The sequence below is a fragment of the Elephas maximus genome, chromosome 5 (genome assembly GCF_024166365.1).
Source record: "Elephas maximus indicus isolate mEleMax1 chromosome 5, mEleMax1 primary haplotype, whole genome shotgun sequence".
Classification (NCBI taxonomy): Eukaryota; Metazoa; Chordata; class Mammalia; order Proboscidea; family Elephantidae; genus Elephas; species Elephas maximus.
Genome location: NC_064823.1, coordinates 147,181,762 through 147,201,687, shown reverse-complemented (window position 1 = coordinate 147,201,687; position 19,926 = coordinate 147,181,762). Strand labels below are relative to the sequence as shown.

The 19,926-nt window shown below is 43.2% G+C and overlaps 1 protein-coding gene across 1 annotated transcript in view; it reads right to left on the bottom strand.

Annotated features, from left to right (window-relative positions):
• FAM184B (family with sequence similarity 184 member B) overlaps window positions 1-19,926 on the bottom strand; it is a 159,471-nt gene that overhangs the window by 67,551 nt on the left and 71,994 nt on the right. Inside the window, exons 2-5 of the mRNA XM_049887008.1 lie at window positions 16,507-17,265; window positions 15,313-15,448; window positions 11,539-11,678; window positions 10,595-10,801 (exon numbers count right to left, since the gene is read on the bottom strand). Of these exons, the coding sequence (XP_049742965.1) occupies window positions 10,595-10,801; window positions 11,539-11,678; window positions 15,313-15,448; window positions 16,507-17,265 (1,242 nt within the window). The remainder of the gene's footprint in view (window positions 1-10,594; window positions 10,802-11,538; window positions 11,679-15,312; window positions 15,449-16,506; window positions 17,266-19,926) is intronic.

Here is a 19,926-nt window from a genome sequence, read left to right as displayed (position 1 = left end):
CATTGAGTCAATTTCTACTCATGGAGACTCCATGTGTGTCAGAGTAGAACTGTGCTCATAGGATTTTCAATTGTTGCTTTTTTGGAAGTAGATTGACAGGACTTTCTTCTGATGTGCCTCTGGGTGGAGTTGAACCTTCAACCTTTCAGTTACCAGGTGAGCATGTTAACTGTTTGTAGCACCCAGGGACTCTCATGCTTCAGTAGTAGGGATAAACTAGCACTAGTGCAAAGGCAACTCTTGACCCATCCTAATAAACCTTAAAAACAAGACTGGAAAAAGTGAAGGTAGTTGTAAGTAATTTAACTGTCTGCCAAAATAAAATTCAGCACTCATAAAAGAAAGACAACAAAATTCAGACTTCTGGCAACTTAACATTCTCAGTGTTCAGCATGCAATAAAATTTAGTCAACGTGCAAAGAAGCAGGAAAATGTGACTTATAATCAGGAGAAAAATTAGTCAATAGAAAAGAAATGACCCAGAAATGACAAAGGTGAGGAAGTTAAAAGAGCTCAAGAATTTAAAGGAAAACATGAACATAATGAGGAGAAAATAGAAAGTATAAAAATAAATCAGATGAAATTTCTAGAGCTAAAAAGTATATCTGAAATGAAAAATATATTAAATGGGCTTAAAAGAAGATCAGATGATGGAAGAGAAAAGATAAGATAAAGCAACAGAAACTATCCAAACTGACATATAGAGAGACAAGAATGATGAAAATACATTAACAGAGCTGCAATGCTCTGTGGAGCAATATTGTAAAGGAGGAATCAGAAAAAATTGAAGAAATTTGGCTTTAAAATTTCCAAATTGGAACAATGCTATAAACCCACAGATGCAGGAGGCTGAATGAACTCCAAGCGGAATAAACACACATCCACGCACAAATCACATTATGGTATATCATAATCAAATTATTGATAACCAGTGGTAAAGAGAAAATGTTCAAAGCAGCCCGAGGTGAAGAAAAGCACATTATTCAGAGTAGGAAAAATATGAGTGGCTTCTGACCTCTCATTAGAACAAAATGCAAACCAGAAAATGCTGAGGGATATCTTTAAAGTACTGCAAGAAAAAAAAAGTTAATCTAGTATTCTATACCCAGCAAAAATATCCTTCAAAAATGAGGGTGAAATAAGAATATTTTTCAGACCAATAAAAGATGAATTTACTGTAAGCAGATTGACACTACAAGAAAGGTTAAAGGAAGTTCTTTAGGCCAAAGAAAAAATAATACTAGATATGTGCTTGAATCTACCAGAAAAAAAAAAAGAAGAGTGTAGAAATGGTATATACATGTTTTTTCATTTCAAAAGTGTTTCTAAAATATTCCTTTTGACCATTTAAGCAAATAAAAAAGCAATGTACTGTGGAGTTTGTAACACGTGTAGAAGTAAAACGTGTTGTAGCAGCAGCAGATCGGGGGGAAATGGAAAAACATTGTTCTAAGAGTCATATATGTGAAGTGTTATATTATTTGAAGGCAGACTGTGATAAATTAAAAGTGTGTATTATAAATCCTAGAGCAACTACTACTACTACAAAAAAAAGAGGCCTAGCTAATAAGTCAATAGTGGAAATAAAATGAAATACCAAAAAAATACTCAACAAATCCACAATAAGCAGAAGGGGAGAGGGAAAAAAAGACATGACAAGTAGAAAAAATCAGCAAAGTAGTCTGAAGCCCCAGCCATACTGAATTACATGTAAATGGTGTGAATACCCGAGAAAAGAGAGAAATTGTCAGACTGAATAAAAGTAAGATCCAACTATATACTGTATACCACAAAGCACTTTGAATAGAAATACACAGATAGGTTAAACGTAAAAGAATGGATTAAAATAGACCATGCAACACTAACTATAAAAAGCTGGACTGACTATATTTTTATCAGACAAAGCAGACTTCAGGACAAGGAATATTTCATAAATGATAAGAAGGGCCAATTCATCAAGAAGACGTAAGAATCCTAAATGGGCATACCTAATAAAAAAGCTTTCTAAAAATATACATGAGGCAAAAATGATAGAACTGAACATGTACACATAAATCTAAAATTTAAATGTGAGATTTCAATACTCCTCTCTCCATAGTCAACAGAACACATAAAAAATAAATAAAACAACAATAAGGATATAAAAGACTTGAACAACACTATCAAGCAACCTGACCTAATTAACATTTATAGAACGCTCTACCCAACAGCAGCAGAATTCATAATCTTTTCAAGTGCCTATGGAACATTCACCGAGATAGACCATATTTGAGCCGTAAAACAAGCCTCAACATGTTTAAAAGGAATGAAATGATCGAGTGTATTCCCTGGCTACAAAGGAATTGAATTAGGAACCAGTAACAAAAAAAGATATTTTGAAAGGCCCCAAACACTTCTAAATAACCCAGAGTATTTTTGGATTTGACAGAAATAAAGAGCTAGAAAAAAATTGAGGCAATCATGTCATGCACATTTATTACTTATAATTAGAAAACAGAGGTTTGAAATGGTTTGGGACGACTTATTTAAGATTTGCAGTGAGACTGTTTCCCTCAGAACAGCACGTATCACACATTGACTTGATTCTGGTTATTTGTGCACAAGTTTCATCTCCCCTACCAAACTGTGAGTTCCTTGAAGACAGGCCTGATTCCTGTATCTCTGCCTTGCTCAAAACGCCAAGTAACCAGTAACTAGTTGCCATCAAGGCAACCCCATGTGTGTCAGAGTAGAACTGTATTCCATAGGGTTTTCAGTGGGTGGTTTTTGGAAATAGATCGCTGGGTCTTTCTTCTGAGGTATCTCTGGGTAGACTTGAATTTCCAACCTTTTGGCTGGCAGTTGAGCCCATTAACTGTTTGCTCTACCCAGGACTGGAAACACCAAGTAGGCAGCCAATCAACAGTAAATAAACAGTAAATGGATAGTGGCAGAGTGAGGACCTGAACTCTGGCCTCCTAAGGCCTGATGTGCAATGGGTTATACCACATAGACCAGTAAAGGGCAAAAGGTACTAGCTTTGGAGTCAGACAGGCCTGATTCACACTCTAGATGTGTGCTCAAGTTATTTAATTTCCTAGGTTCCTCATTTGTGAAATAGGAAAACAACTCCTGCCTACAGGGCTGAGGTGAGGATCTCATTATCTAGTGGGGATGACTCCTTTTGGCTGTCCAGCATTTTATTTCCCCCACTTGTTAGGATGCTTGGGAAGTTCTCCATTTGATGCATCAGAATCCTCCTCCCACCATGGGGACCCACTTGCGGAGACCCCATGAACAATAGAAAAAAACACTGCCTGGTTCTGCACCATCCACATGATCGGCTATGGATTCGTCCATGGGAATCCACAGGACTTTCACTGGTTGATTTTCAGAAGTAGATTGACAGGCCTTTCTTTCTAGTCCACCTTAGCCTGAAAGCTTAGCTGAAACCCGTTCAGTATCATAGTAACACGTAAGTCTCCAGTGACAGATAGGTACTGGCTGCACATGAGGTGCATTGACTGAGCATGGAACCCAGGTCTTCCACATGGAAGGTGAGAATTCTATCACTGAACCACTGTCTTAGTCATCTAGTACTGCTATAACAGAAATATCACAAGTGGATGACTTTAACAAAGAGAAATTTATTCTTTCACAGTTCAGTAGGCTGGAAGTCCAAATTCAGGGTGCTGGCTACACAGGAAGGCTTTTTCTCTCTGTTGGCTCTGAAAGAAGGTCCTTGTGATGCATCAGTCTTCCCTTGGTCTGGAAGCATCTCAGCACACGAACCTCAGGTCTAAAGGACGTGTTCTGCTTCTGACGCTGCTTTCTTGGTGGTATGAAGTTCCCATGTTTCTCTGCTCACTTCTCTCTTTTATATCTCAGGAGAGATTGGCTTAAGACGCTACCTAATCTTGTAGACCTCATCAGTATAACTGCCACTAATCCATTTTATTACATCATAGTGATAGGATTTACAACATATAGGAAAATCACATAAAATGGTGGAAAACCACACAATACTGGGACTCATGGCTCAGCTAAGTTGACAGATATTTTGGGGGGACAAAATTTAACCCATGACATTCCACCTTTTGGCCCTCAAAAATTCATGTCCTTGCCACATGTAAAACATATTCACCATGTCGTATCATAGCAAAAGTCTTAAATCAACTCCAAGTCCAAAATACAAAAATTCCTCTTCATCTGTGAAATCTAGAATACAAGTTATCTGTTTCCAAAGGTACAATGGCAGAACAGTCTTAAGCTAGACATTTCCTTTACAAATGGGAGAAACTGGAGGGAAAGAAGGCATAATAGACACGAAGCAAGTCAGGAGAACACATTATTAGCCCTCAAGGCTTTGCAAATATTCCTCTGTTCTCTGAGACAATTTACACAAGGCCCTGCCTTCCAGACTCTAGGTACTGGCCAAACTCTCAGATTCTGAGTGGAGGCCCCTTGGCCCTGGGCTTCAGCTCTGCCTTCCAGGCCCACTGGGACAGCAGCTCTGCCCCCTCGGCTTTAAGCAACTTTCTCCTAGTCCATCTGAGTGGCAACTCCACCCTTACAAACACCAGAGGCCACGGCTCTACCCTTTGAAATCCCAGAGGTTCTGGTCATACCTTTTGAGACTGGGGCCGCTCGGCTTCTTGTGTTGATATCTCTTCAGCTTCTGCTTCCTGGTTTCCTGGCCTTTTGGCTCTTCAGGCCTCATGCCCACATCTGCCCTGCTGGGGCAAATGTTCCAAAGCTCTGCAGCTACAGTGATAAGTGCCTGGAGGCACCCCACTCTACCAGGAAGCCTCCTGCACACAGGCACTCAGCAATCTTGCTCCATGGGTTGGCTTGGGTGCTGTCTGGCACTGGTCTCCTGGTTCTGCTGCTGCTGGTCCTCTGCTGCTACTTCTCACCATCTGGGTCATCCTAGGGTTAACAGTTCTCCTCAATTCCTTCTAAGTCTTCTATCCATTCACAGTTTCAAAACTGCTTCCACATTTTAGGTATCTGTTAAAGCAGCACCCCACTCCTGGTACCAAATTCTGTCTTAGTCATCTAGTGTTGCTATAACAGAAATATCACAAGTGAATGGGTTTAACAAAGAGAAATTTATTCTCTCACAGTCCAGTAGGCTGGAAGTCCAAATTCAGGGCACTGGCTCCACGGGAAGGCTCATCAATATAACTGCCGATAATCAATCTTATTACATCATAGTGACAGGATTTACAACATATAGGAAAATCCCATAAAGTGGTGGATAATCACACAATACTGGGACTCATGGCTCAGCTAAATTGACAGGTATTTTTGGGGGGCACGATTCAATCCATGACAACCACCAACACCTCATCCTTCCACCACAGAGCTTAAAAATGCCACTATTGCCTTCCCAGACTTCCTTACAACTAAGGCATGGCACATAACTGAGGCTCAACCAATCAGACACACGCATCCTGGATTCTGAATGTGAAGCCAGTGGTATCGACAAGCAGGAATCATGTAGAATCTATTCCGGCAAGAGGTGGCAACCACAATTTTCAGGGGCAGCAGGGCCTGTGGTTTTAAAGTAGCACTGACCAACTGAATTTTCCTGATGATGGAAATGTAGTAAAATATAATGTAGCTAATGTGTAGAATTCTCCCAGAGCTGTGCTATCGAATATGGTAGCCAATAGCCACCTATGGCTATTGACCATTTGAAATGTGGCTAGTGCCACTGAGGAACTGAATTTTTAATTTTATTTGGTTGTAATTAAGCTTAAATTACCACAGGTGGCTACCCTATTAGACAGCACAGTTCTTGTGCAATGCCCAGGAACATTGGTGGTACCAGCTGTGTAAGGTCTGGGCTTGAGGTGGAAGCCGAGGTGTCCTCCTAAGTTCTGCAGCAGATTTGGGGCATTATTCCTGGCTGAGTAGCTGTCAAGTCTAGTTCCTGGTCTCCTAGGGAGCTACTCATTTTCCTTTACTAAGTTCTTTTTCTGCCTCAACTGCCCAGGGTGGGTTTGTGATACTTGCCACCTTAAATGGTACAAATGAGAAATGGAATACAAAAGTGTCCAGCACAAGGACCAGCTCAGGAGGAGCTCAATAAATCTTTGCTTCCCATCTTTTCCCCAGGAATCAACATACTCAAATGCTAATGCGTGCTTACTTTGGAGGAGTCTTCAGGAGGGCCTGACTGCTGGCGAAGCACATCATGTTTGGTAAGGTGGAGGGCCAGCGAAGGTGAGGGAGATCCTCAATGAGATGGATTGACTCAATGGCCCAAATAATGGACTCAAACATACCAACCATCATGAAGATGGCACAGGACTTGTTTGGTTTTGTTATACACAAGGTTGCCATGAGCTGGAGTCAACTCAACAACAACCAACAACAATGAATAAGTAAAACTACTGTGTAGTAACTGCACTCTGTTCTCTTTCTCAGGATTAAGTAATAATATCGCCTCATTCCTTTGGAGCAGGAAAGCAGACAGAAAGTGAAGAAAACTTCACCTCAATTACCACCCATCTCTGGTAGTGTCTTCTTTAGGGAGCGTAACACCCAGAGTCCCTCGGTGGCGCAAATGGTTAAGTGCATAGCTACTAATGGAAAAGTCGGCAGATCAAGTCCACCCTGTAGTGTCTTGGAAGAGAGGCCTGGCAATCTGTCCAAAAGATCACAGCCATTGAAAACGCTATGGAGCATAGTTGCACTCTGATACATATGGGGTCACCATGAGTTAGAATTGACTCGATGCCAACTGGTTTGGTTGTTTTTTTTTGTTGTTTTTTACTGGCTTAGCATTCAGAAAAACCAAAAAACAAACCCATTGCTATCTAGTCAATTCTGACTCATAGTGACACTATAGAACAGAGTAGAACTAGCCCATAGGGATCCCAAGGCTTTAATCTTTATGGAAGCAAACTGCCACGTCTTTTTCCCATGGAGCAGCTGGTGGGTTTGAACTGCTGACCTTTCGGTTAGCAGCCGAGTGCTTAACCACTACACTACCAGGGCTCATAATCTACCCATACTTAAGGACTCAAAGAAATGGTGCACTCCTAACTCTAAAGGGGAAGGCGGTATCTATTTTTAGTCCATGAAGCTTAGATTTGAGGCTTCTTTAAGCCTTTACCTTCCCTTAATCTGCATGGCCTAATTTACATTCTCAGCTTATAGAAATGAGCAAAAGAAAAAAGAAAAAAAAAAAGTAGGAAACACAATTTAGTTCTACATGATTCATTTCCCAAATGGACTTATGGCCCCTGAATAAAGGTGAAGTGGGGTTTATATATTAAGAGACTCAGAGTCAGGGGAAGCTGACAGGTTACCAGGACAACCTGTTAGCTCTGGGAGAGCTACTGCCCCTCTCACTGGTGGAAAGAGTGCTGAGTGTCGCACTGTTTGTCTGAGAGCATTTGCAGCTCCTGGGGAGGGAAATGCTTTCAGTGGAGCTTCATAAACACTGCAGGGTGGAGAAACCATTGGCTCTGAACTCAGGCTGCTGGCGTGTGAATTCCAGCTCCACCACTCACTATCTGTGAGACTTGTTACAGAGTAGCTTTGAGCCTCAGTTTCCTCACCTCTAAAATGGGAATATAAACATACCTTTTTTTTTTTATTGTTGGGACGATTAAATGTGTTCACATATATAAACTGCCTGGTGTATTATTGTCGTTAGTTGCCTAGTTGTTAGTCTGCTCTGACTCACGGCAACCTTATCTATAACAGAGTAAATATGCCTGGTCCGGTGCCATCTTTGTGACTAGTTGGTATGTTTGAGTCAATATGGTGGCTATCGTGTCAATCCATCTCATTGAGGGTTTCCCTTGTTTTCGCTGACCCTATACTTTATCAAGGAGCTCTGGTGGCTCAGTGGTTAAGCGCTTGGCTGCTAACCGAAAGGTCGGTGGTGTGAATCCATCAGCTATTCTGCAGAAGACAGAAAGTGGCTGGCTGCTTCTGTAAAGATTACAGCCTTGAAAACCTATGGGGTATTTCTACTCTGTCCTATAGGGTTGCTACAGGGTTGCTATGAGTTGGCATCAACTTGAAGGCACACAACAACAACACAGTTTACCGGTGCAGCGTATAATCTGTTAAAAACCTGTTAACCTAGTGTCTAGTGAGCACTAAATGTTGTTATCATACATGTCACCCAATACACATGATAATTAATAATACCTTTTTTTTTTTTTTACTGTTTACTGAACTTTTGCTACATGCTCTGCACTGAGGAAAGTGTTTACATATAATACCGTACTTATTCCACATAACAAGCCCTCGAAGTAAGAATTTATCTTTATTTTAGAAATCAGGTTGCAAACAGGTTAAGTGACTTGTCCACGGACACGCAGCTAGTGGAAGGCTCAGGGCTTGGACCCAGGACTAGTCTGGATCTTCCGTGATTTAATTTGTTTATCCAGCACTTATCTGTCAAGTACCCACTACTCTTAAGCACCACACAACACTGCATCCCTCATGGTCTATGACTACCTTTTAATGAAAACTCAAAGTTGATATTACAGGTTCTTGGATTATAAAAAGGCTTTCTTGTAATAATTAAATAAGTGTTCCATTTATGTTCACAATAAAGTTGACTTACCCTTTAATTCCTTTCCTAAAATATTTACATATGTTATTTGCTTTTCCCAGCAAACATGAGAGACGAGGCTTTGCCTTCCTTCTCAGCAGAAAACCGCTTCTCTTTGCGGGGGGTTAAGATAGTACACAGAGGCTGGGCATCCTCTCTCACGCTGGCAAACCACTGATTAATTACCTGCACTTATGCATGAGGCAGTGGTGGTCTAGTGGTAGAATTCCTGCCTTTCACGTGGGAGACCAGGGTTCATTTCCCGGCCAATGTACCCATCTGTCAGTGGAGGCTTATGTAGTTGCTGTGATGCTGAACAGGTTTCAGCATCACAGAAGACTTCCACACTAAGTAGGAAGGAAGGCTTGATGACTGACTTCTGAAAATTAGCCAATGAAAACCTTATGGATCACAATAGTGTGGATTTGCAACAAATCATGGGGATGGCACAGGACCAGGCAGCATTCATTTCCGTTGTGCCTGGGCCACCATGATTTGGGGGCCAACTTGGTGGCCGCTAACAACAACAGCCACCACTCATCTGTCAGTCTGTCATACTGTGGCGGCTTGCACGTTGCTAGGATGCTGGAAGCTATGCCACTGGTATTTCAAATACCAGCAGAGTCACACGTGGTAGGTTTCAGTGTAGCTTCCAGACTAAGACAGACTAGGAAGAAGTACCTGGCGGTCTGCTTCTGAAAAAACTGGCCAGGGAAAACATTGTGAATAGCAGCAGAACATTTTCTGATATAGCGCCGGAAGATGAGCCCTTTGGGTTGGGAGGCACTCAAAATATGCAAAAATAGCAACAATTATGAGATGGTGCAGGACTGGGCAGTGTTACATTCTGTTGTTCACAGGGTTGCTATGAGTTGGAACCAGTGTGATGGCACCTAACAACAACAACACATAGTGCCTATTATGTACTCTGATACATTTTATTTTTCCACACCCATTATTTCATTTAATCCTCGCAGTTACTTTATGGGATGCTATTATTATCATCCGTTTTTACAAATGAGGAACCTGAGGCACACAGAATTTCCCTCTGGAGGGGTCCAGGTTGAATAACTTGCCAGTGGTCACAAATTGGAGGGGGCGGAGTTGGGATCTGGATGCAGGCAGTCTGCCAGGCCTGAGTGTTGGTTCATGTTATTTCTCTCTGTTTTTCAGAATGAGTTAAATTTCCCTAAATTAAACACTCCTATGAAACAAACCCACCCCCATCAGCGACTCCACATCCTATTGGCTCACAGTGTTACGGGAGTCTGTCTCCTTTGACTGTGTGACTTGCCTGTGGCAGGGACCGTGTCACTCATCTGTGTGGAACTGGCTTAGAGTCAGTACACAGCAGGAGCTCCGGAAATGTTGGAGGACGGAAAGAAAAAACAAAAATGGAAAGGAAGGAGGTGGAGAAAAGAACAAGAAACAGGACAGTAACTGTTATGGGTTGAATGGTGTCCCCCAAATGTGACTTTATTTAGAAAAATGTTCTTTGTAGATACAACCAAGTTCAGACGAGGTCATCAGGGTGGGCCCTAATTCAATCCGACTGATGCCTATATAAGAGAAGAGACACAGAGACACAGGCACACAGAGAGAACGCCATATGTAGGTGGAAACAGAGTACCAAGCCAAAAACCCATTGTTGTCGAGTTGATTCCAATTCATAGCGGCCCTATGAGGACAGAACAGAACTGTCTCATAGGGTTTCCAAGGAGCGCCTGGTGGATTCAAACTGCCAACCTTCTGGTTAGCAGCCAGAGCTCTTAACCACTACATCACTAGCATCTTCAAACCAAGGAACACCAAGGACTGCCAGTAACCACCTGAAGCTAGGAAGTAGCAAGGAAGGATCTTTCCCTAGAGCCTTCAGAGAGAGCATGGTCCTGCTGACACCTTCATTTCAGACTTCTAGCCTCCAGAACTCTGAGACAATAAATTTCTGTTGCTTTAAGCCACCCAGTGTGTGATATGTTGTTACAGCTTCCCTGGGAGATGAATACAGTTATCCCTCAAAGGAAACCTCACCTTCTGCAGCTTCTTCCTTTCTGCTTCCACCGACGAGCGAACGGATTTGATTTCTACCGTATGCTTCTTCACCAAGTCTCCCAGTCGCTTCACCAGCTGGTCTCTGAGATGTCTCTTCTCTTCTTCTGTCTGATGTTTGATTTTACGAAGGTCTTCTTCATATTTTTGCTTCATATACTCTGTCTCGATACTTGCGTCTTTCTCGTTCTAGTAAAAGAGAAGAAGACCCTTGTAAAACTGCTGGAATAGGGGTGAGAAGCAGAAAATCACTAACTCTCCTTCACACAACTTTTACCCATATCTATACACTGATTTTACAGCATGTATCACAAGGTGCGATAAATTTTACGGGCCATATAGTTGGAAAAGGGCTCTCTGGGATGGTGTATCTGTTGCCACAGAATCAGATACTCCAGCCCATGCTGCTGTAGTTTCTAAAGGATGCTTTGTTTGTTTTCACTGGGAACAAATGATGGCAACCTAAGCAAGGTGTTGGAGTCCCGGGAGGTACAAACAGTTAAAGTGCTGGGGTGCTAATTGAAAGGCTGGAGGTTTGAGTCCACCCAGAAGTGCTTCAGAAGAAAGGCCTGGCCTTCTGAAAAACCAGCCACTGAAAACCTGTGGAGCACAGTTGTACTCTGACACACGTGGGATCGCCATGAGTTGAAGTTGACTCGATGGCAACTGGTTTTTAAGCAAGTTTTCCAGGATCTGACAATATGACGTTGGAAGTATTCTGCTACGTTCTCAGTCTCCAACTTCCAAATGCCAAGAGACTGGCAGGAAGTTGGCTGGAGCTCCCCTTCCATCCATATACTCATGACACTGTGGGACCTGCTACTTCCAAGTGGATCCATCCTGGTTGGGGACTGGCCTCTACCTCAAGCCCATTCCGGCAAAGTCTGCTGTGACTTTGCCATCCCCAGGCCTGGGTCAGACACTACCTGTGTATCTGTGCTTCCTTTAGTGCCTGGACATTTCTTGGGAAAGCTTTGGTCCTGCTGAGGATGAAGACTGTGGGCTTCCAAGTCATTCGCTTCTCCCACGACTTCATTCTCTGAAACTAGTTCAGTCTTCGTGTCATCTGAAAGCATAAGTTTCAACATAATTTGGAAGGTCCTTGGCCTTGGCCTCGTCTCTGAGGCGTTCTACAGCCAGGTCCCCAGGCCCCTACGTCTCTGAGGCGTTCTACAGCCAGGTCCCCAGGCCCCTACGTCTCTGAGGCGTTCTACAGCCAGGTCCCCAGGCCCCTACGTCTCTGAGGCGTTCTACAGCCAGGTCCCCAGGCCCCTATCCGACTGTTTGGTCCACTACACTACATAACCCCTGCTCCATGTTCTACTGGCCCTCGAGCATCGTCAAAGTAGTAACTCTCATTGTTTCTCAAGCAGCATCCTGAGCTAAATGCTTGCCCTGCTCTGCCTTCCTAAACTAAGGGTCTGTAAACATTTTTTTTTTTTAAAGTTTATTGTGCCTTAGGTGAAAGTTTACAGCACAAATTAGTTTCTCATTCAAAAATTTATACACAAATTGTTTTGTGACATTAGTTGCAATCCCCACAATGTGTCACCACTCTTTCCACCCCAGGTTCCCTGTGTCCATCCAGTCTTCATGTCCCTTCCTACCTTCTTGTCTTTGCTTTTGGGTACGTGTTGCCCTTTTGGTCTCATGTAGTTGACTGAACTAAGGAGCACATTCCTCACGTGTGTTATTGTTTGTTTTATAGGCCTGTCTGCTCTTTGGCTGAAAGATGGACCTCAGGAGTGCCTTCAGTTCTGAGTTCCAGAGTATCGGGGGTCACAGTCTCAGGGGTCCCTCCAGTCTCTGTCAGACCAGTAAGTCTGGTCTTTTTTTGTGAATTTGAATTTTGTTGTACACTTTTCTCCCGCTCTATCTGGGACCCTCTATCGTGACCCCTGTCAGGTAGCCAGGCACCATCTAGTTCTTCTAAGTTCAGGCAGGTGGAGTCCAAACATTTTTTATTCTTTCCATAAGTAAAAAAAAAAAATTTAAAGCGTTCTTTTTCACTTACAGAAAGCATCATCAAAATTGTTCCAATGAATGGTTGATGGTGATAGTTGGCCAACATGGTGAACATAATTAATGTCTCTGAACTGTACATGTGAAGACTATAGAAATGGCAAATGTTTTGTCAACTATGGATTTGCCACAATGAAAAAAAAGTTCCAACCATCATGAAGATGGTGCAGGACGGGGCAATGTTTTGTTCTGTTATACACAAGGTCACCATGAATTGGAGCCAATTTGATAGCATCTGACAGGAATTAAAAAAAAAAAAAAAATTGAGCATGGCCCCCAAAATATGCAAATTTCAGGGTAAGAATTTAAAGTATTAGATAAAAAACAAATACAACTCAAGTTGCTAATTATTTTCTTCCCCTAATCCCTGACAAGGAGCCCTGGTGGTGTGGTTAAATGCTCGGCTGCTAACCAAAAGGTTGGCATTCGAACCTACCAGCCAGTCCGTGGGAGAAAGATGTGACAGTCTGCCTCCATAAAGATTAAAGCCTTGGAAATCCTACGGGGCAGTTGTACTCCATCCTACTGGGTCGCTATGAGTCGGAATCGACTGGATGGCAACAGGTCTGGTTTGGTTTTAGAATCCCTGACATATACATGCCCTATTTTCGAGACACTGCTCTGCATCCTCACCTTCTGGTTCCATCTCAAATCTCTCCTACTCTGCAGGGGGACTTCCTCTGTCCTGGACACTCTACTCCCCTGCTGTCTGGGTCATGCCCATGGCCTGTAAGCTAACTGTTCTGTAAGCTTCCCAAAGTCAGGTCCCACGTGTTATGCCTTTGTTGTATCTCCCACAGCGTCAAGTGAGTCTGACTGTAGGTATTAAAAAAAATTTGTTTGTTTTGACTGGGAACATATAATGGTATCCTAAGCATGATTCTGGAGTCCCCTGGGTGGTGCAAATGCTTAATGCGTTCACCTGCTAACTGAATACTTGGAGGTTCGAGTTCACCCAGAGGTATTTTGTAAGAAAGGCTTGATGACCTACTTCCAAAAAATCAGCCATTGAAAACTCTATGGAACACAGGTCTACTCTGACACACCTTGGGTCCTCATGAGTGGGAGTCAAGGACCAAGACTAGCTTACCATATATCTCCTGTCCCTACCCCAAAGCCTGGCACATAGTAGATGTTCCCACAGTAGGTACTGCTTAGTGGGAGGCTCTTTGGAGTCAGATATTCTTACACACAAATGCCAGCTCTACCACCAACCAGGCATCTGACCTTGACTCTGTTACTTAACCTATCTCAGCCTCATTTCTTCGTCTATAATGTGCAATACTGACAACTGTGGGAAATGGAACAAAGGCACAACACGTGGGACCTGACTTTCGGGAGCTTAAAGAACAGTTACATTACAGGACATAGGCACTCATCCCACAAAATTTTTAGGAAGATTTAATCATGTAATTATATGAAATCATGTTTAAATATAAAAAGTTGTCTAAATGTGGCAGAAGAGCTCACGTTGAGAAGCTCAGGCACAGTGGTGAGCCTGTGGGGAAATATTTGGTGGTAAGGTATCCTTTTTGAATCATGCCATTTGTTATGGATTGACTAGTGACCCCTCAAGAAATTGCTGGAATACTAATTTGTATACCTGTGGAAACCATGCTTGGGTCAGGTGCACCTCAGTCCTCAAAGTGATGTCTTCGGCAATGAAAAAGGAAGACCAAAGAAGAATTGATGCCTTTGAATTATGATGTTGGTGAAAAATGTTGAATGTACCATGGACTTCCAAGAAGAATGAAAAAATCTGTGTTGGAAGAAGTACAGCCAGAATGCTCCTTAAAAGTGAAGACGTCTAGACTTTGTTTCACTTATTTTGGACATGTGATCAGGAGGGACCAGTCCCTGGAGAAGGACATCATGCTCAGTAAAGTAGAGGGTCAGGGAAAATAGGAAGACCCTCAACGAGATGGACTGACACAGTGGCTGCAACAGTGGGCTGAAGCATAACAATGACTGTGAGGATGGCACAAGACCAGGCAGTGTTTTGTTCAACCAACTCGATGGCACCTAGCAACAACATACCTGTGCATATAATTCCACTTGGCAATAGGGTTTTCTTCGTTATGTTAGTGAGGACATATCAGTGTAGGGTGTGTCTTAGGCCAATTACTTTTGAGTTATAAAAGAGCAGATTAGGCAGAGAAGCAAGCAAGCAGGAATGGGAAAAAATCGATGCCACGTAGAGATCTCCAAGGCATGTCAGAGAAGCTGAGACAAGGAATTTCCCCCAGAGAGGACAGAGAGAGGCTTTCCCTAGAGCCAGCACCCTGAATTTGGACTTGTAGCCTCCTAAACTGTGAAATAATAAATTAATGTTCGTTAAAGTCACCCACTTGTGGTATATCAGTTATAGCAGCAGTAAGAAACTAAGACACTATTAGATGACCAGCCTGTACCAGCTCTAGGTAAGGCCGTTATAGGTGTTAGGTTACCTGGGCTCTGCAGAGATTGGGCTCACCCATCACCAAGGTGGGTGCAGTCCACACAGCCTTGCCCTGCCACTCTGCCCCCTTAAAAGTCTCAAGGACAGGGCAATGTATTGTTCTGTTATACACAAGGTCATCATGAAACAGAGCCAACTTGAAGGCATCTAACAAAAACAACAAGTAAAAACCTGGATGTTCACTTTGTTTCTTTAAAGAAATTATTCCAAGGCATCTCACCAGCTTTCTGTGACACATGACATTCCTGCAGCATCAGTCTGTCCTTGGCAAGAGCCAGCTTCTCCCCAAGTTTTTTGGCCGTGCTTTTCAGCTCTGCGTTCTCCTGGCGAGCTGCCCTGAGCTGCACATCCAGGTCCTAAACAGACAGGGAGGGTCTCATTTCTCCTTTCTCTGGTTAGAGCTTTGTATAGCAACATCCTAGTGCACAAAGCATTCACTAACTCTGTAAGGTAGGCGAGCGTACAGCCTAAGCCCCTGATCTCTGAAATGCAGCTGCTCAGAGTTCATCAAATCCCCGCTCATCCTCTGACTGGCTGTGTGGCTGGATTAAACGAGATAAAGAGTCTAGTACAGAAAAAAATGCTCAGGGAGTATTAGGAATATTAGCAGCTGTTATTTTGAGAGATGGGGTTTTGTGGGTCTGTGGGGCTCACGTAACCAACTCAGACCATGGTCTGGTTCTCCACAGAACACAAGTCCTAAGGACTTTAGGGCAGGCAAGGAGTTATCCTGAAATGAATAGGGGCTTTAGAATTAGGCTGACCTGAGTTCAAAAACCAATTCTACCCCTTTTTAGCTGGGTACTCAGCTAGGAGTAAACCCAGTGCTGTCAAGTCGATTCCGACCCATAGCGACCCTATAGGACACAGTAGAACTGCCCCATAGAGTTTCCAGTTAGGAGTAGGGTGGTGCAAATGGTTAAGCATTCAGCTGCTAACTGAGAGGTGGGTGGTTTGAGTCCACCTAGGAGGCACCTCGGAAGAAAGGCCTGGCTATCTATTTCCAAAAACTCAGCCATTGAAAACCCTGTGGAGCACACTTCTTCTCTGACACAAGTGGGGTCACCATGAGTTGAAGTTGTCTCAGCGGCAACTGGTTACTGGTCAACTAGGCCAGCCCTTAAGCCTCCCAATTTCAGTCTAAGTCTTCTCATCTGTAAACTCCAAGTCGCTAAGTTCTTTGAGATCAGGGACTAACTTACCACATATCTCCCGCCTATAGCCCCAGGCCTGACTATGGGCAGGTGTTCACTAAATATCTGCTGAATAAATGTAGTTGAATCCTATGGAGATAATAATGCCCATCTCGGTAGAAGTCAAGTGCCTAGCATAGTGCCTGGGACACAGTAGGTGTTCAAAAATAGGGGCCATATTTATTATCCGATTTGAAAGTCAGGAAGGAACCGTGCTTTACCTGGATCCTTTCCTTCAGCTTCTGGGCATACTTCTTTAGGTCACTTATCTTGTGGCCCCTGTGCTCCAGATCCCCTTCCAGCTTCCTGACCTGGGCCTGCAGGGCTGACTCCTGCACCTGGAAGTTCTTGCGGAGGTCCATCTCCTTCTCCTGCCACTGCCGCAGGGCCTCACTCACCGACTGCTGCATGGCCTGCCGGATGGCCTCGTTCTCCCGCTCATATGTGGCCTGCAGCTCCTCAGCCTTTTGGGCATAGTCCTTGCTCAGCTGCTGGTTCTCTATGCGCAGCCGCTCCACCTCCTGCAAGACCTCATGCATCTCAGGGCCACGGCCCTGGCCCAGCTCTGCCTTGGTGTCTGGGCTCTCCTGGGGAAGCCTGCCCCACTGGGGCGCCTCATGGCTCATCAAGTGCCGGAGCCTCTTCTCGTAGTCAGCCTTGAGCTCCAGCATCTCCTTGGACAGGGTTAGGACCCGCTCAGCATGCTCTGCCTCCACCCTCAGCTCTCTCTCTTTGGTCTCCAGCCTGCAGGTGGCTGACTCAGCCATAGCCTCCTGCGTCAGCTTCTTCTGCAGCTCCAGGGCGCTTTCCAGGGTCTGAATGCGCTGCAGAAGGGCATCTTCCTTTGTTCGGTCCTGGTCCTGCAGGAGGCTGGCCTTGGTCTCTGCCACTGCTTTCTGGAGCTCCTCCTGGTGGGCCTCCCTTAGCACCTCCAAGCTGGCCTCGGCCTCATCCTGGCGGGTGTTCAGGGCATAGATCACCTGCAGGAAAATCAACAGAGCCCAGTCAGTGTGAGGATGTGGGTGTGTGTGAGGGGCCCACCAATGGTGGGGTGTTATAATTTGTGGGCTGTCATTGGTTCCCACAAACAATATTTGAAAGGAGGATTTGTGTGAAAGTGATTTATTAGAAAATATTTCCAGAAAAAAAAGTAAGGAAGCAAAGAAGAGGGACAGGGAAGCAAAACAAGAGGGTGATACTGCTCAGATCCAAAGTAGCTTCGACTGAATTCCACAGGTGGTCTCTTGTGTCCGATAAGAATCCAATGAAGGGCTTCAACGTAGAGAAGTGATGTGATCTAATTTATTCAAAAGGATGCTTTCTCAAAAGAATACTAGCAAATTGTATCCAGCAATATATAAAAAGATTATACACCATGACCAAGTGGGATTTATCCCAGGAATGCAAAGTTGGTTTAACATCCAGAAATCAATTAAGGTAATATACCACATCAATAGAATAAAGGACAAGTGCCACATAGTCATATATGAATAGATGCAGAAAAACCATTCGATAAAATTCGATACCTCTTCATGATAAAAACACTCAACAAACTAGAAATATAAGGGGACTTCCTCAACCTGATAAAGGGCACCTTTAAAAACCCACAGCTAACAACATGTTTAATGGTAAAAGACTGAATGCTCTCCTCATAAGATCAGCAACAAGACAAGGATGTCTGGTCTTGCCACTTCTATTCGACATTGACTGGAGATTCTAGCCAGGGCAATTAGTAAGAAAGTGAAGTAAAATTTCATTTCAAGATTTTCAAATGAAATCTGGCATCCTGATTGGAAAGGAAGAAATAAAGCTACCTCTGTTTGCAAATGACAAGTTGTATATAGTAAATCCTGGGGAATACGATAACAAACTATTAGAACTAATTAACAAATTCAACAAGGTTGCATGACATAAGATAAATATACAAAATTCAATTATATTTTCATACACTAGCAATGGGAAAACTGAAAACAGAAGTGAGAAAACAATGCCATTTACAACATCATCAAAAAGAATAAAATACTTAGGAATCAATTTAACAAAAAGAAGTACAAAACCTATATTCTGAAAACTATAAAACACTGATGAGAAAAATAAAAGAAGACCTAAATAAATGGAAAAAAAAAAATCCCATTCTACCCAGCACAGGACAGTTCTTCACAACAAAGAATTATCCAGCCCAAAATGTCAATAGTGCAAAAGGCCAGGGGAGAGCTGACGGTGGCCTGGACTAAGGTCTAGCACCAGAGATAGAGAAAAGATATAAGCCTGAAGAGATATTTTGGAAGTAACCTCAGCAGGATTTGGTAATGGATTGCGTATGAGGAGAGAATTAGAGGTAGAAATCAAGAATGACTCCCAGGTTTCTGTCCTGAGCAATGGGTGGATATTTATTACACATACACACTCATCCGACCTTGATTTTTTTTTTTTTTTTTAACTTAACAATAGATCTTGGAGGTCAAGTCATTTCTGTAAAAAAGAAACTTCTTCATTTTTATTTTTGGCTGCTTCGTATGGATATACTATAATTTATTTCTCTGTCCCCTGCTGATGGGCAATTAGGCTGTTTTTATCAATATATTTATTTCACCATTGTTAAGTAAAATTTTCTTTCACTCCTTTTTTCATTCCTGCCAGTAAATCTGAGGTCTGCATTTTGCATTTCCTCAGCTCCTGCCAAACACTACTAACTCATCACTTAAGTTTCCCAACCTCGTCTGGGCTGTCCATGCTGATATCACTCAACTGATTTGTTTCCTAATAATTCCCTATTATTTTTCCCCATAGCCCTGGTGGCACAGTGGTTAAGAGCTACAGCTGCTAACCAAAAGGTCGGCCGTTCAAATCCACTAGCTATTCCTTGGAAACCCTATGCGGCAGTTCTATTTGGTCCTGTAGCGTCACTGTGAGTTGGAGTCAACTCGAAGGCAACACACAGGTTTGGTTTGGTTTTGGTTTTTCTCCATAGGAGCTACTTCAAGTTTCTACCATGCTTCTTAAGACCCCAGCCTAATTCCTGGCCCATTTGTGCTCTTCTTTTTGTATGTAGTATTGCCTCCTACTTTTGGCAGGAAGAGTGATTAAGAGCTTGGGCTCCAGAGCCAACCTGGGTTGCAGTCCCAGCTTCAGTGTCTCCTAGCTGTTGGTCCTGGGCAGGTGACTCAACCGCTTTGGAGCTCAGTTTCCTAACAGTGAAATGGGAATAACGACCACACCAATCTCCTTGGGTTCTACTGAGGGTTGAAATAATGCATGGGGAACATTTGATATCTGATAACTACATAATGAATATTACCTCCCATCCAGAGGAAAGAGGCTGGGACTGTTAATTGTGGGCTGAGAAAAACCTAGAGCATTTGCTACTTTATAGTGCAGTCATGGGGGCAGAAGTCAGACTGCTGTGGTTAAAGAGGAAACAGAGGGTGGAGAGGAGAAGATGATGAATGTGTGCCTCTCTTCCCCAAAATCACTGGTGAAGGTAGGAGGGATGGAGCAGTTAGCTGGCTAGAAAGACAAACAGTCAAACTCACCGGGGAGGAGGGAGAAAATCAGGTATGTAAAAGAAATGGTATAACTCAAGATAAATTAGTTTAATTTGGAATAACCGCAGAAAGGTATAATGAATTTCACCTCCTTTT